This window comes from Lithobates pipiens, unplaced genomic scaffold, assembly GCF_037356315.1.
Source record: "Lithobates pipiens isolate NorthernLeopardFrog02 unplaced genomic scaffold, aLitPip1_a1.2 Scaffold_3, whole genome shotgun sequence".
Classification (NCBI taxonomy): Eukaryota; Metazoa; Chordata; class Amphibia; order Anura; family Ranidae; genus Lithobates; species Lithobates pipiens.
Genome location: NW_027507790.1, coordinates 173,706,707 through 173,724,821, shown reverse-complemented (window position 1 = coordinate 173,724,821; position 18,115 = coordinate 173,706,707). Strand labels below are relative to the sequence as shown.

Genomic DNA, 18,115 nt, shown 5'->3' with positions numbered 1-18,115 from the left:
GTTTTATAAGTGATACTTAAAGTCGCATTTTATCTCATTTCATCTTAGTACCAATTAATTTTAAAACACGCTACAAAGACCATGTTTTTTAATTACTCCATGCACGGTCGGTGCCTGTTTTTTAAATTACTTCATGCACGGTAGGTGCCCGTTGTTTACATACTATATATGTATGTGTGTAGAGAATTTTTATACATATACACATATATATATATTTTTTAATAGATACTTTTTTAGTATACACATCTTTTTATAATTTTTTAGATATATATAATTTATAACTCACTATTATTTTTGGTCAAGCCTAAATTTATACAGATCTCTGACATAGTTATTCGTGTAATTTTTTAATTTTTTTAAATATCCTTTTTTTTAAATATCCTGTTTAGAAATATCCTTTTTGAGAAAATATATTTTTTAAAAATATCTTTTTAAAAGTATCTTTTCTAAAAGTATACATCCTTTAAACATAAATACAGATTTTTTTAAAAATATATATAAAAACATATATAATTTTGTGTATGTATATTCTCGCATCATACATTGGATCCTTAAGCTTCTAGATGATCAATCATCAGTAACAAGAGTCATAAATTTTCTTTCGAAATAAAGAAATAATATTAGTGAAAAGAAAAAAAGAAATCGGATCCGTTCGTGCGGATCGGACGTGTATGGTACCGCGAGAATATCGATCTACCTAATTAGATTCATGTTTGCCCTTAAGTTTTATACAGAAGAATATATTTGCGTAACAATCAGTTGAGAACTTTAATAGTGAGTGGGAAATGGTATTCGGTTCCCACATAAGATGATCTATTATATTAACCGTCCGGATTGTATCTGTATGGGGATAAATATACAATGGTACATGGATAACTGTATACGGTAACTTATTGTACCTTTATTAATAGTTCTCAATTATTTTGATCAACGATCGTTTTGTGATTTAATGTTTTATGCAGTGTGTATTTATTATAGTAACATTGTACCTTATGCATATTGTTCTAAGCACGATGCAGATGAGTCTGCGGGTGACTGCATTCTGCGATGGGTCAGCACCGTTCGTGGCTACCTGAGGTATAGCTAAATCCCAAGGGTGGCTGACGATTGGTGTAGTGCCCCGTAGATCATGCTGCATTGATTTTTAATTGGTTGGAGATGGTAATAAAAGAACACTTCCGGTATCTATAACTACGCCCTCAGATGAAGTCGGAAATGACGAAACGCGTCAGTGCGTAACTATACCGGAAGTGACAAGTGCGTCTCACTCCCTGCGTTCCAACGATCCGAGGAAATACGGAAGCACACACTTTTAAGTGCACGTTATAAACGGTCGGTCTCCTCGGACGGATTCAACACAGTGGAATAAGGCACAGTATTTTAAACGCTTAAAAAAAGTTTTTTACTTGGTACGCATATATGGATTTTGCTTTTACATAATAAATATTGTCATACAGTATTATGCTATGTCTGGGCATTTTTGTTTCCTATATGTGAAAGCCGTTTCCCACAAAGGAGATAACTGGTGGTAAAAGGAGAGAGCTGCAATGGCATTCTGAAGGCTTATTGGTTTCATACGTTTGGTGAGTGCATTCCCATAGGGGGTCGGCCTTGGTACCACAAGTGGTGATTTGTATGGTGGAAGCTGGGTTTCAATCACAAACGCAGGTCGACTGAATAAAGCACCCTATCTTCTGAACACCGAACTGAACTCTTACACACATTCTGAAAAAAGTGTGCATGCGCTGCTATACATAAAAAGTGGACTTTCTAGTTTTTTGTTTAATGTTTTATGTATTTATGATATATTCTTGTCTTTTAAAGCAGCAGCTGTTTGAAAGATGACACATTAAGTTAATATTGTAATTAAACACCCAGGAGCGCAGAGCAGTGTGCTATAGGGGTCGGCGAGAATTTGTGTTTTTAGCACTACCTTTTTTATATTTTTTAATAACAATAACCAGGTTGCATCTTTACCACAGTACTGTAAAGGCTAGAAAGAAAGAAAAAAAAAAAAAAAAATTATAGACATTAGCATTTTCTATTCAGTCTGAAGGTATATTATATATTACCATTCAATAACCAACTGTGGTGGACACTTTATCTTCTAAGATGCTCTTGGTTACAGGTCTCAGCCAAACAATGTAACAAACTGAAAATGCAAGGTAACACCTTGTGTAGCAGACACATCAACCAGCTGTCCCTGATAGTTCATATCACGCCGCGTGTCAGCCGTCCACAGCACAATGGTGGAGCACATTTGGCATGACACTGAACAGAAAGACTAGAGAGGACCCACACATTTCAAATGTAGATACGTTGGTTGATTTACAAAAGGCACAGTTGCTCCAGAGCTTAGTAAATGAGCAGAAGCTCTGATGACTTCCATCATCCAATCATGTGCAGGCAAAAAAAACTTTTTTTTTTTTTCTTTGCATGCATTTAGGTATTCTTTGCAATGTGAAGCTTTAGCTCGTTTACTAAGCTCAGGAGCAACTGCACTTTGCAAAGCGTACATTCTATTTGTTTTCGGTATATCAACCCCAAAGTCTATCAGGACAACAATTACCATTTACGTTTCTCATCTTGCAGCTCAATTATTCATAAAATACAGAATATTCTGTATTATGTTCCATATCACAAAACATTTTTAAGTACTTCAAACCATGAAAGATTACATCTAAACTGAATATTAACCGTTTTGTGAGCACTGTGTTGATTCCCTTGACCCTAGACTGCAGAGTTTTTCCAATGCCTACTTTATATTTATCCCCACTGACAAGACATAACTTAAAACAAAAAATAAATATGGCTGCTTATCTTTATACTTTATACATTCCCTTTGACATGTATCTAACCCAGAACCAGCAGGACCCTTGGGGATGTACGCTGTGCTTTAAGCCAGCTTCTACACAGTAGCCCCACATGCATGCTTTTGCTCTCCAAGCTGAGACCTCCATGTCAGCTGCTATTTACCAATCATAAAAGTTTTGAAACTTGATATGTAATAATTTTGTTCTATACTCATTAGCAATATGCTAGAACAGGGTTAGGCAACCCCCGGCACTGGTGCCCCAAGCGGCACTTAAAGCCTTTTTTTCTGGCAGTCGACTCCCTCCCCATCAGCAGAGCAGCACAGGGAAGCGTCAGCGAGACACTAGTGCATTCCAATTTCAGAATTCCTCACACCGCACAAGCACTGAGGGGGAAGTACTGTGCCCCCACATATTGTAAAAGATGGGAAATATTGTTTGGTTCTCTAACTTTGCTGTAGCTGCAATCATCAGCTTTTGTGATGGGAAGAGATTGGGTGCAGTTCTGCTGGAGGCGGTCCCCGTTTTCAGGAGGAAGAGAACTGTCTTGGCCACTGCTAAAGCCAATCACAGTCCTGCTAGCCCCGTCCACCATCTGGAGGTAGATGACTCGCTTGGTTGCCACTACCAATCTCAGAAAGAAGAGATTTCACTGTGATTGAGAAAACCACAACCAGGTGACCTTTTGTGGAATTACTATTGAGCTTCTAGGAACTTTGATGAAATTATTCCTGAACCTTTGTGTTACTACTGATCCCCTGCACTCTGTGTCCCTTTAAGCCATGGCCAGTATTCAGTGCAATGAAAATCACACCCAACCACTTTTTTTCAGCTGCAGGGGCCCAATTTATGATCCTGCACACAAGCCCACTGCTTTCAGAAAATACCCCTGACCTGAGATCATCATTGCGCATCCATTCCAGATGCTTGTATGTGACATCACATACATCACATACGAGCTTGTGGGCTGGATGCGAGAGATGGATCAGCAGGATGAGTGTGCCAGGACAAGTAGATGTGTCTCATCTCTGCTTCCTTTCACCACTCTGCATATCACACATATCATAGATGAGAAGAGGTTACAGCAGTGGGGAAAATGAGCAGGAGGGGTTCAGAGGTGAGACAGAAGAGCAGGAGGGTACAGCGGTGGGGCAGATGTGCAGGGAGGTACAGTGGTGGAAGAGATGAGAAAGGGGTTCAACAGTGGGCCAGATAAGCAGGGAGGTCCAGTGTTAGGCCAGAAAATCAGGGGGGGGTAGAGCAGTGGGGCAGATGTAAAAGGAGGTGTATTGGTGGGGCAGGAGAGCAGGGGGAACAGTGGTGGGGCAGGAGAGCAGGAGGAACAGAGGCGGGGCAGGAGAGCGAGGGGTACAGAGGTGAGACAGATGTGTAGGGGGTACATTAGTGGGGCAGACGAGAAAGCAGGTTACAGTGGTGGTGCAGATGAGAAGGTTCACAGTGTTAGCACAGATGAGAAGGTGATTCAGTAGTGTGACAGAAGAGCATGGGGATACGGCGGTGGAGCAGATGTGCAGGGAGGTACAGTGGTGGGGCAGATGAGAAAAGGGGTACATTGATGGGGCAGATGAGCAAGGGGGTTACAGTGGTGGGACAGAAGAGCAAGCTGGTACAATGGTGGGGCAGATATGCTGGAGGAACAGTGGCGGGAGGGATGAGAAAGGGGTTCAGCGGTGGGACAGAAAAGCAGGGGGGTACTGTGGTGGGACAGATGAGCGGGGGGGGGGTTCAGTGATGGGGCAGAGGAGAAAGGAGGTACATTGGTGGGAAAGATGAGCAGGGGGTACAGAGGTGGGGCAGATGTGCAGAGGAGAAAGGAGGTACATCAGTGGAACACATGAGCAGGGGGTTACAATGGTGGGGCAGAAGAGCAGGGGGAACAGAGGTGGGAGATGTGCAGGAGGTACAGTCTCGAGGGGCAGATGAGAAAGGGGGTTACAGTGGTGGGGCAGATGAGCAGATAAGTTCAGTGTTAGGACAGATAAGATGGTTCAGTGGTGGAGCAGATGTGCATGGAGGTACAGTGGTGGGGCAGATGAGAAAGGGGGAACACTGGTAGGGCAGTGATAATGGACAACTTTTGCACACAAGTTGCATTGTATAAAATTTAGGTAAAACTTTCATGCAACTTCTGAGGGTTAACATTGAAGTCTATGGCTCTCAGGTTGCATGAAAGTTGGACCAAAGTAGTGCATGAACTACTTTGAAGTTGCTGCAATTTTATGTCGTGCATATATGAATGGCTATCATTGAGAAACATGGGGAATGACTTGTCCTGCAACTCTGATGTCCGAAGTTGCATGACAAGTCGCACAAGTGTGAATGGAGCCTTATTGTTTTTGCATTATTTATTATTTTTAACTGCTTTGTGTATACCACATGATTGATGTCCTCAGAAAGGTCATTGTCATTTCTCATTCCTCAATTGGAGCTTACAATCTAGGTCAGGTGATACAAAGGGTAATAACTATGGGGGATACGCTGATGGAGAAAATTAATGTACAGTTGGTAAAGTACAGTAGGTAGAGGCAGGAAAGGCTTCTCTAAGGGGTTTCTGGGATTACCTAAAACTGGACAGAGTAGGAAACATTCGGACAGATTGTGGTTGGGAGTTTCAGAAGATTGGAGAGGCTCGGGAGAAGTCCCGGAGGCGAGCATGGGAGGAGATGACAAGGGAGTTATAGAGCATGAGGTCTTGGGGGAACAAATGATTTGGTTGGAATTTTGAGGCTAGGTTAGTGATGTAGCTGGGGCAGAGATGTAAGTTGATAGTATTTACAAGAGGGGTAGCAGAAACATTAACAGTTGGTAAGGTGGAGTCGTCTGGCAGAAGCATTCATGATGAATCTGATTCCTCCTGTATTAAATTGTATTGCAACTGTACTGTCTGCCCTCATGTTGTAAAGAGCTTTGCAAACTGTTGGCGCTATATAAATCCTGCATTATAATAACTGAACGGAAGAAAGCCTATGTAAAGGTAATCCAATGAGGAGGAAGTTGCAGTAGTCGAGCCAAGAGATGACCAGGGAGTGAATTAGAAGCTTTGTGGTGTCATTGGTTAAGAAGGAGCATATTTGTCCAGAGTCCAGGATTACACCTAGCACCCTGACATGCGGGGATGGAATGATAGTTATGCCATTGATATTGACAAAGAGGTCAGGGGAAGAGGCATGTGGGGGAGGAAATATTATAAGCTTGGTTTTGGCATGTGCCCACATCATGCCACCTGTGCTCTACAATCATGCTGTGAATTGCTTGGCATCAAGTGTAACTTATACAGGTATTGCCTGAGGTGTTCCTACTATAAAAGCACAATTTGTTACATTGTTTTAACAAATCAAATTTTTAAGTGCTTGTACATTTATTGACAGCAAGCAGCTCTTGATTGTCTAAGACAGAGGTCATCAACCCTGTCCTCAGGGCCCACTAACAGGCCAGGTTTGCAAGATAACTGAAATACATCACAGGTGATCTCATTTGCTGCTCAGTGATTACAGTATTCTAGTCTGCATCTCCCCAAGGTAATACATAAAACCTGGCCTGTTAATGGGCCCTGAGGGCAGGGTTGGTGACCACTGTGCTAAGAGCAGTCACAAGATCTTGGCAATATAGCGTAGAGATCAGGGGCTGGGACATAGAAGATTGAGCGATATCCAGAGGATGGGGCCTGGCCAGGTAAGTGGCAAGTCCAGTCACAATCCAAGAGCAGGATTATCATCAAGTAGACAAGATTAACATGGAATGTGGGACTAGCACTTTGAGCTGCATTATTGTTTTACTCATCTAAAAGGTCCTGTTTACATTGATCCATTATCCTCACTGGAATGTCACAGTGCAAAGTGAGGTGTTAAAAGTGTTTCTACACCATGGCAATTACAATATATGGATTTTCATAATGATTTCTTTCTTTTGTTTGGCGTTTGCCCATTAAAATGTAAAATGTTTTTTGTTTCGGGATACATGTAGTTAGTGTGTGTATTTTCTGAACAAGATATAGTGTTATTTAATTCTCAAAAAGTTCATACTTGTACAACTTGTTTTGAGGCTCTTTTCCCCATTCATCCCTTGCTACATAATTTACTTGGGCCATATCACAAGCTGTGTAATATTATACTTGAGCTACCCAAGAATGTTGGAATCCAAATACTGTCTACTGACTCACTAACTTTGCTGGAAGTCTATTCCAAGCATCGACTACTCTTTCAGTAACCTAATACTTTCTAAAGCTTGGTACACAACGGGCTGGAAATCAGCGGTTCAACAAAAAACAGAAGCCAGCTGACATTTGGCCCGTGTGTACATCGGCCTGTCCGACAGAAGTGGGCCTCCAGCTCCCCAGTTTTTTTTTTTCATTCAGCCTGCTGGGTTGAATAAAAAAAAAATATCAGTGTATACAAGGTATTAGATTAGTTTCGACCTCTCCTCCTGCTAGTTTGAGGTCATGTCTCTGTGTTTTTGCTTTTGACTTTATATTGAAAATACTGCCCCCCCCCCCCCCCAAGAGTTACGAGCCCAGCTGGTTAATTTCAACTGTCGTTATGTTCCCCCCCCCCCCTTTTTCCTTTGTTTTTTTTAAGGCGATATATATACTACGCCTATTCAAGTTACTAATAGGTTGTTATAGTAAGTTTTTGTATGATTATTAATATCATATATCGTCCAGAGATACTCTACACTTATGTGTATATTGCTAACAGGCCATGTCTTATCTTAGCTGGTTTTCTTTTTTGTTTTTATTGGAGGCTTGCATGCTGTCCAGAGAATGTTAATATTATTTCTCATTTTTTATTTTTGTACTGAAAAAAAAAAAATACTAAATTTAATTAAAAAATTGTCAATTATAAAAAGAAAAAAATAAGAAAATACTGCCCCCCTGAACTTTATTCACCCCCCTTTTGGTTCCAGTCGTGTCTCTGTGTCCCCTCTTTCCTGCAGACTGTACATATTAAGTTCCTGAAGTTCCTCCTAATATGTTTTATCCCTCAGACCTTTCACCATTTTTGTTACCCGTCTCTGGATTTGTTCTTATCAATATCTTTGTGTAAGTGAGGTCTCCAGAACTGGACACAGTATTCTAAATGAGATTCCACTAAAGATCTAAAATGGGGAATCAGAATTGCTCCTGCTGGCAACCCCTCTAATGATGCACCCTAGAGTTTTGTTCACTTTTCCTTTTGCAAAATTGTTCAGTTCAGCAGGGACTGTCTGAATTTTGATCAGTGTGTGGCCGTCCCTGCTCAACAGAAGTCAATCATTTGACCAACTGGAGCAGCCGCTAATCCGTGTATTCTGACAGCATTGTGCCCCGCTCAGAATACAATGCTCTGGCAGGGGAGGATGCCCTGACACACTCCTCCTGCACAGCCTTTCACTGGGAAGCGTAGTGTAATGCTGTTTCTCCTCCCCCCAGCTCTTGTGCAGCTGAGAATATAGGGACTGTGATCATTAATAAAAGGGGGGGGGGGGGTATTTATGTTTTTTTTATACCTCTACATAAATGTTTTGCCTTTCATTTCTATTTTATGCTGCATTTCTTGTTTTACAAAGTGAGGGTGGGTGTACATATACTTAAAGCACGGAACGTCAGTAATTTTTTCATCTATTAATTCCTCTGCCCTTGGTGTTTTAACTTTGGATAGTAAAACATTTTTTTTCTGCCAGTAAATACCTTATACAGCCCACTTCCTGTTTCTTGTCTGGTAAATAGCTTAGACTTATGACATCATGCACAGCTCTCGCACTCTCTCACTCCTGAGTTTGCCAGGAAGGAAGGGGGGGTGAGTCATAAGAGTGCCAATGAGAGCTGCAGAGCTAGATGTGTGCCTCTGTGTGTCTGTGTAAATCCAGGAAGTGAACAGGCAGCAGCTTCAGCTGCCCACAGTTAAAATGATTGCAGCCAGAATCAGTGAAGGGAGATTTGTGCAGCATATTTGGCAAGTACAGAATCACAGTATATATAAAATAATATGCAAAGTGGTTGGAGGGAAGCTCCAGAATAGCAAAGATGTTTTTATTACAAATTATGTGAACAGACTGCAGTTCCACTTTAAGTCCTGTGCGGGCAACTGTAATAAAGCTAGAAAACAAAAATCACCCTCATTGGCCCAGTTACATAGCCAGGTTGAAAAAAAGACAGTCCATCTAGGTCAAGCAATAGGAAAATAAATAAAAAATAAATAACAGAATAAATAACTAGAAAACCCATACTTACTGAATCTTTTGCACACAGATGATCCAGAGGATGGTAAAAAAAAAAAAAAAAAACCCTATAACGTACCGTATGATAAATTTTCTCCAAAGGCAATCAGATATTCCATGGATCAACAATCTCTGATGTTATTACCAATAAATGTCCATATCCAGCTATACTGCATTTTGTGCATTTAAGAAGACATCCAGCTCTTTTTAAAACAATCTACTGAGCTAACCAGACCTAGCTCCGATGTGAGTCTATTCCACACTTTCACAACTCTTACGTACTCGATTACAGTTCATATTTACAGATAATATTTTAATATTTTCTATTATGGAAGAAAACATTAAGACACACCTAAGCAGATAAAAATGCTGATAAAACATTTAGTTTATATAAAGAGCGTTGCAGTACATCAAATGGCAAACTGACAAAATGCAGCCTTTGACAATAGTATACCTCTATCCTGGAAAGGTTTAGGAGGAGAGGATCCCACCACCTGTTAGAGCAGGAAAGACTAATGGAAGGAATTCGAACCATCTAATGTGTACTTTAAGGCACAAAACATGAAATAAATTGGCAATTAAAGGATACCTGTACTGATAGAAACATGTAGCCTATGACGAACAACTTCTCCTTGTAGGAAATGCTACTTTCCTGGCTGTCTCCGACATGAATCATTTCTGAGTCACCAACACAAAACGAGTATGTGTTTCCAATGATAATAAAAAGTCTACTCTGTAGACTCTGCAGTCACTATGCAATCTACCTAGAAGATTGTAGTAGCAGCGACTACTACAATGTTTGTTCAGTTTCCACAGTGATCCCTCAGGTAAGAGATATACATATCGTACTACATCGGTCAAAGTAACACCAATGTAACCATTCAAAAAATCTTATACCAAGACTTAAAGCATACGGAGTGCTTTATTGTATACTTTTTATTTTGTAACAGAATTCATCCCTCAATTTGCAGACGTTAATCCGCCATTTAGATTAAAATGACTCCTTAGCAGCTGGCCTCACCTTCACCAACCTGCAAAAAAAATCTCAGCCCAAGGCAAGAAGGGGAGCTACACAGCCAGCATGTTAGATGGAGCCTCAATAAATGTGAATAGGTAGGACTGCGTGATAAAAATCGAACAGTGTGTAGAGTAGGGAGGAAGTATGTAGTACACTGTACATGGTTATGCAAAATTCCTTCCAGTGTCCATAGAGAAGACTCAGGCAACCTGCGGCCTTCCAGCCCATGAGGAACTGCTAGCTGTTAAACTGTATCAACACTTGTAGTTCCCCAGGTGATGGCAGTCCGCAGGTTGTCTTTTCACATTAGACTTATACAGCACACCCGTGTCTAATATCCCATGGCACCATTGAAGTACTTACTACCAGCGTGAAGGAGAGATACTGATTTAGACAGTGAAAGTGCCTGAAGTAGTGACCGACCACTGACGCTGAACACAGAATCTACAAGCAGGAATAAAACCTTAACAAACATACTTTTGAAGCCTTGCATCTGAAAGTCCAGGCAGTGAGGCATTCACCAAGCCCACATGTATGAAGCTTTATTATCATCATGCAAATAGACACTTTCATTTCATAAATAGTTTTTAACTCAAATTAAACATTTTCAATGCTTGTTAATATTATTTTTCTATTTATCATTTACATTGGAGCTTCCATATTAGCTCATTGCATATTCAAGCTCTGCTTTGCAGTAGGTGTGCTTTACTAATCTTTCTCACATTGCAAGTCTATTAGGTAGCCAACGCATTGAAAATAATGTACTCTTAATGTCGCTGATATCTTAGCAGCTGTTAGTAGGTAGAGCCTGACTCCAGTCTGATCTTCAAAGCTCTACATTTAATATAATACCCAAAACATTCAAAAACAAATATTTAAAATGTGGCAGTCCCCACAAAAATAACTTTACTCTGTGTTTTGTCTATGCAGGGAAAACCAAAAGGTTTGTTATAATGTCTTCCTCCCCAGCAGCAAATACTTAACTTTTCTTTGCTCCTTGCCATTCTATACAGCTGCCATGACTGAAATATATACCCTTAGTACTTTCACACAGTTATCTTTCAACCTCTCCCAGAAGCACCCCCCATCCCCTAAAGTTTTTTACTTACCTGTCCACACGCCTACCAATTCCATACACATGCACTGCTGTAAACTCTCCTGCATGGTCTGTTTGCTTCCTGAGCATGCGCAGAAAAATCCAGCGACTGTGTGCGAAATCTGGCAGGATGGTGGGCAGGTGAGTTAAAGACTTAGAGCAGTGATTCTCAACCAGGGTTCCTCCAGAGGTTGCTAGGGGTTCCTTCAGCATTGGGCCATTTCTGCCTCTCAAATAAGTTCCCACTGACACCATTGATGTTTTTAGATATCTGTAAGGAGGTAATTCTTCCCAATGACCACAGGTATAAGGACCATTCTTCCCACTGACCATCACACTAATGTATCATGAGTTGTAACAATTTCTAATTGTTAGCAGGGGTTCCCCTGAGACTGCAAAACTATATCAAGGGTTCCTCTGGGTTGAAAAGTTTGAGAAAGGCTGAATTAGAGGGTTAAAGTTAAAAGGATAACAAAGTACAGTTTTTCTTTACAAAAGACACTGAAAAATATTTCAAAATGTTAGCTTACTACGAATACACTGTAGTTTTTCTTTACACAGTCAATCTATCAAACGCTAGCAATTCAGGATTTTTGCAGAAATATATTTGAAGGTATCAGAACTGAAGACCACAGGTCACATTTTGGTACACAAAATGTACTCAAGGGACACTGGAGAGATCCTCCAGCTTATCTTTTTTGATAGCATAAATAATGTACAGGTAAAGCATATCTAAACCTTAAACCTGAACTCTAATTTGGTACATTTTGCTCCGACAAATATATTATTAAAAGCATCTTTTTTAAATTTACTGGATAAAGAACAAAAATACTTGCTCATTTTGCCATACATCTATTGAGCTGATAATTTTCTGTGCTCTCTGCCTGTGCTATTACTAGTCACATTGTTCTTAGTCAGCTCTCTCGATGTTATGTAGAAAAGGAGAAGGGTAGGGCTCTGTGATTTTTTCTGTTGCACTTATACAGATTGACAAATAAGCATTGTCATCTTAGGACTGGAAGGTAAAAATAAATGAAAAAAAGCTTGAAAAAAATAAAACTAATGAAGAAACCACATCCAAGGTCTGGTAGGCTACAGTATACTTTTTTATATTTTATTAAAGGGGTGTTCCAGCGGGGACATTTTTTATTTATTTTTTAAAGTCAGCAGCTAAAAAATAAAAAAAGTAGCTGCTGACTTTTAATAATGACACTTAACTTTCCAGGGTGCCCGCGATGACGGCCGCCCGAGGCCGACCCGTCCCTTTGGCTCTCGGGTTCCAGCGCCGCCATCCTCACTAAGGGAAAAAGGCAGTGGAGCCTTGCAGCTTCACTGCCCGTTTTCTAATGCGTATGCGCAAGTCGCGCAGGAATTTGTGAATGGGACGCGCTGTGTTAGGAAACACATAGTTCCCAGAACACAGCTCACCACATTACCCAGAAGACAACGCGAGGAGGAGAGAAGACCGAAGATCACCGCGGAGTAGGAAGAGGCAGATTAGGAAGGCTACCTAGCAACAGGGATTTCTGGTAAGGTCAATTTTTTTTTTTCAAATGTTTTTTTTTTTTTTTTTAAGAACATGAATGCTGTTTTTTTTTTAGGGTGGCCCTCCACTTTAAAGGGGGGGGGTGATACACCAACTTTAAAATGAATACAACATTGCTAATATCAAGCGGGATAGCACTCAGTGATTTATACTCACCATCCCCAGGGTCACCAATGGAAAGGTCACGAGTTAAGCGAGGCTTCCCAAGGAAATTTTTTGGAGAGGAATAAGAGTAAGAGCGGATTCTAAGACCAGAGGTCAAAGGGTCCTGCAAAAAAACAAAATGTTTTTTTCATTTTGTGGTCAAAAATATATACACCTATTGCATTCCTTGCTCCTTTCAATTTAGAAGTATTACTAAAATTTTCAGTTAGGTGAACTCACAGAAGTACTTTCTTTAATAGGATATGTGAAGGTGACAGTTATGTGGCCAGAGAGCTCAAATCATATTACTAGAATTCAGAGCAATGAGATGCTGTCATCCATTATTTTAGAAGATGCCTGACAAAAAGATCTAGGCATTTTTAAAGCTTTCAGTGCTAAAGTATGACTGATGTAGCTCAGCTGTCTGGACGTAAACATGCAGAGCAAGAAAAGGCACGGAATACGACTTTTCCAGTGTTATGTGAACAAAAGTATCTCTGACCTCACCTTTAGACAAGCATGCTCCTGGTAATCCTTACAAGCTAATTACAAGATAGCATAAAAAATGCCAAAGATGCCTTTTTCATGTAAATGTATATCCAGAGACTTCTGTGCTTGCAGGCATCATAAAAGAAAAGTAAATATACACTAACAGGACCCTTGTGAATGAGTAAAGGTGAACAAATACTTAAAAAAAAAAAAAAAAAAAAAAAAAAATACACAAAAAGGGTGAAAAGCTATATCTCCAAACTTGCTTGATTTGCCTGGATATATTACATAAGTTAAAGAACTTAAAATGCTTTTATTCTGTAACATTTTGCAATGCATTTTCTACTGCTAATGTGGCATAAAATGGTTTTGCTTCTTGAGCGAAAAACTCCCAGAGGCAAAGCATGTGAAGTGAATGACAATACCTTACTCTGTGCGAGGGGTAGAGTTCCTGCTGGTCTGATTTGGAAATCAGGATTAGTCTCAGGGGAGTCCAGTTCATCACCACTGTTCCCAAGAAGGCCAGAAGAGTCCTCTTTAGCAGAACAGCCAGAATTCTCATACCTGCTATACGTCCCCTCTCCTTCACTGTCCGCATCAAGCCCATCTAAACTGGAACTGCAAACAAGAGATGCTCAATGTCACAATGTAAATATGTAATCATTAAAAAATATATGTAACACATAAAAACTCCCATATGGGGTGTTGGGGGGTGCAGAGAAACACCCCCCACTTTATGCCTAGCATTTGATCGTGTCAATATCATTCTTTTATGACTGTTACTTAAATATGGCATAAAGCCCAATTCACACCTATGCAGGTTGCAGTTTGCATATTTCAGGTGCATTTTGCGTTTTTCAATACATGCTTTTCATCCATTGAAGTCTATGGAGCCAAAAACCAGAGAAAAGTCCCTGGCCCTCTCCATTAAATGCAGAGATGTAAACTACATCCAGGAAACCATGGTACTACTACTCCTGGAAACCATGGTACTACCATGGTGTGTTTTTGCAAAAAATGCATAGGTGTGAGCCAGGCATTAGATGTCGCTCACATGCTTTCCTTCAATATGCCCAAATGTATAACATATTTTGTCTGTCTATTTCCCTTTTTTTTTTTCTCTTCCAAGTTGTTTGTGACAAACTTTAATAAAAACATTGAATTAAAAAAAAAAGAACACATAAAGAAACTGCCAATGTAACTACATTTTGGAAGTGTTCCTTCAGATCAGCTGTATAGTAAACGCTGGAAAGTGAAAAAAATTTGCTATGATCAAAGAGTACAATCTTATGAGCACATCAAACATTATAATTTAACCTAAATAAAATGAAAAAAATTCTATATTGTTGCCAATGCTCTATTTGGTGGATCAGAAAGTTCAGAAGCAAGGAGGTACCTGTAAGAATTGCAAAAACTCAACAAAACACAACAAAAAAAAAAACAATAATAAATACTCAAGTAATAATTTTGTGGTCAAATACCAGATGCAGCATGGAATTTACTAAAGTTAAACTAAACCAAATTTTTTTTTATATCCAGGAACTCAAAAAAGGTTACATTTAATAATCCTCGACACAGAGTTTCTCCATCCCAAATCAACCAAATTCTTCAAAAATTCAGGAAAAGCTTAGCAAGATGAGGAGCCCCACTGCAGACAAAATGAAGTTGCAACCAATCCACTAAAGCTATTGCAATGTTTCAATGATATTGTCTAGTTATAAAAAATATAATTTCATTGGGACTTCTCTCGTGAGACAAAACCCCATGAAAAAAAACTTTTCTTGCAGTGCATACATTTCTTAAAAAATCAATTTCCCAGGGCTTTTCAGCTATGCTTATAAGCTCAATCACAATAGCCAGAAGCCAAAAACAGGCTCTAGGTCCAATACTGTCATCCAGTAGGAAATTATACTTTCTCCCAATAAAGTTTACATTGTATTAGCAGCACCATCCATCTATGCAGAATCCTTTCCAATCAGCAAAAGTGGTCAATGACCAGTCCCGTATTATTATCATGAGACCTATGACATGACATAACGTAAAAAGCAGTGCTGGAAATGAATTTAGATCATCAATATAACTGAACAAAAAACCCCCGCAGTCTCTGGTTGTCTCCTGTAGTTTGCCTGCAGTCTCTGGTAGACTCCTGTAGCATGTCTCTGGTCATCTCCTGCAGTATATTTGCAGTCTCTGATGCTCTCCTGCAGCATATTTGCATTTTCTGATGCTCTCCTGTAATGTTTGCAGTCTCTGACCCTCTCCTGTAGTATGTGTGTGTATTAATGTGCTGCTTTACTTGCTCAATTATTTGGGATTGCTCCACTGCTCAGTGAGCGTTAATGATGTGCATTAACATGTAACAACCAATCAGTGAACAGTAGTGATCTGCTGTAAGCTCTAGCAACCAATCAGTGAGCACTAATAATGTGCAGTAACCTCCAGCAACCAATCGGCAAGCAGAAATTATGTTGTAACCTCTAGCAACCAGTCAGTGAGTGGTAAGGATAGGCTGTAACTTCTGGCAACCAACTGCAAGCGCTGTGTGATCTGCAGCAGTAAACGGATTTTGCTTCTATCTGCTATTTTTTGTATGTCTCAGAATGAAGTGGGGGGCCCAAGAAAATGTTTGCTCAGGGCCCAATCAATATTAAAGATGGTCTTGGCCCTATCTTTTAACTCCAGAAGAATGGCAGAGAGCAGGATATAGAGCAGGAATTCCATCCTCTCCTGAATATTGAGGGTGGCACTGCATGCTGCCTGCCCTGTATAAGTATCATGCGTTGCCTGGCCCGAGAGCATCATTTATATGGTGGGCGGCCGGCCTACCCCCACACCATGGCCACTCATGATGCTGATCCAGGGCAAAGTCCTGTGCTTGTGGCACACCGGGGAAATTCAAACAGCGCCCCAGGCTGCTGTGGCACCTTTGTTAAGAAATAATGGTCTCATTAATTAGCGTTGCAAGGTTTTTTATAAAATTCCAAGTTTCCAAGTTTGATGAACTGGTACAAGGGTAAGAGAAAAAAAAGTAATCAGCCCATTTCAGATAGGGTTGCCACCTCATCCGTTTAAACCCAAACAAATATGAATTACACAGGTTCTGAGGCTAATTTTATGCAGATAAGGCAGCAAGTGGGTTTAATTACCACCTTAATTAGCCACAGAACCTGTGTAATATGTGTTTGGTTGAAAGGGATGAGGTGGCAACCCTAATTTCAGAAAATTGGACCAAACAAAACCCAAGCAAAGCAAGTAGGTATTGTCCCTAGCAGACACTTTTTTTCATATAAAAATAATAATCTGATTTGTTGGTCTGTTTTAATAATTTGAGAGGGAAATAAAACAGCAGCATTCGGGCCCAATATAAGACAGCTGTAAAATGTTATATTATGTGCTGGTGAATTAAATACCAACTGGCAAGCCGTGAAACTGAAGCACAGCTGAAAAACATTTTAAGAGAAGCAAAATGTTGCTCACAGTGTAAGTCATGAGAGCAGTTTACACTAGTGTAGGAGCAATGTTCTTCTAATGACTTGTCTCTGGTGTCACTTCTGTCACCATGGAGGTAAATCCCTGACATATTTGTGTCAGGTAATGAATGAAGTTCAGTCACAGAACAAAGTGCTTCAGGTAACAGTGACTAATAGTCCACGCCCTGCAAATGCTTTTCTAGAGGTTGTACATCCAAAAACAAACACCCAACAGTAGCTACATCTAGCTGCAGGGTAACTGCAACATAGTCTCGCCTTGTTCACACATTACAATATAATTACAAGATTCCCCAATCGCAGCTTCATATTTCATACTGAATACCAACTCCCTGCCACCGAGAAAGGAATTGACGGGAAATTTCCCTAACCTGAACTAGGCCATTCATACTGTCCTGACAGAGTTAGTAACACTTCCCCAGTTTATCCCAAACTTAAAGCCCAACTCCAGTTTTTGGTGAACTTTAACCTTTTGGTGTCGGATGTATGCACATATGCGTCACCTGCATGCTCCCAGCACGGTAGTCGGCAGGGATTGGTAAGCACTCCGAAGAGTATTTGCGATCGGGAGCTCAGGTCACATGAATGCCAGCCTCTTGGCTTTTAGAACTCTTAAAGGGATGGGAGGTAGTCAGCGCAGAGGGGTTAAATAGTTTGTACGGACCAAGCTGGTCCAAACGCACAATTTTTTTTAACAAAACATGCAGTGGCTGTCAGCACTGTATAAACTGTATGTAGCATCAGCTACATACAGTCTACAACGCTGTGTTCCGGGAGCAGGAAGTGAACTTCCCATCAAAAAACACAGGCTGAGCACTGCTTAGCCATTGACAGGCAGCTTTTTTTCTGAATGAATACAAGGCTTCCTCTAATTGGCTGAGGTGGAGAGGCAGACAGATGACATCATCTCCAGCCTCAGAGGAAGCTTTGTATTCATTAAAAAAAATACAAAGCTTTCTGTGAATGCTCAGCCTGATTCAATTTTGTTCCAGGTGTGGGACAGAAAGTTCTCGTCCTGCTGTGTACTGTGTACTATTATATACACTCTAGCTGAGGCTATATACTGTATACAGCTTGGTCCAAACAAACTTATTTAAAGTTCACTAAAACAGGGAGTTAGGCTTTAAACCACTTCACTCCTGCGCTATAGACGAAAGACGTCTACAGTGTGGACGCCAATTGCAGAGAGGGTGTCCCTGGACGTCCTCCTGTTTACTTTCCCTCTGCGTGCCGCCACGAGCGTGCATCTGGGAAGTTCTGTGTTGGCCGTGTCCCTTGGACACAGTCAATCACAGATCGTGCTAA

General features: G+C 40.4%; 1 protein-coding gene across 5 annotated transcripts in view; it reads right to left on the bottom strand.

Moving 5' to 3' along the window:
• ARHGEF28 (Rho guanine nucleotide exchange factor 28) overlaps positions 1-18,115 on the bottom strand; it is a 367,072-nt gene that overhangs the window by 95,078 nt on the left and 253,879 nt on the right. For 4 of the 5 annotated variants that reach the window (XM_077462520.1, XM_077462516.1, XM_077462519.1 and 1 more), the window contains 3 exons: positions 13,748-13,940; positions 12,846-12,957; positions 10,411-10,491 (listed from right to left, as the gene is read on the bottom strand). In XM_077462520.1, the coding sequence (XP_077318646.1) occupies positions 10,411-10,491; positions 12,846-12,957; positions 13,748-13,940 (386 nt within the window). The remainder of the gene's footprint in view (positions 1-10,410; positions 10,492-12,845; positions 12,958-13,747; positions 13,941-18,115) is intronic. The other variant, XM_077462518.1, reaches the window with a different exon arrangement.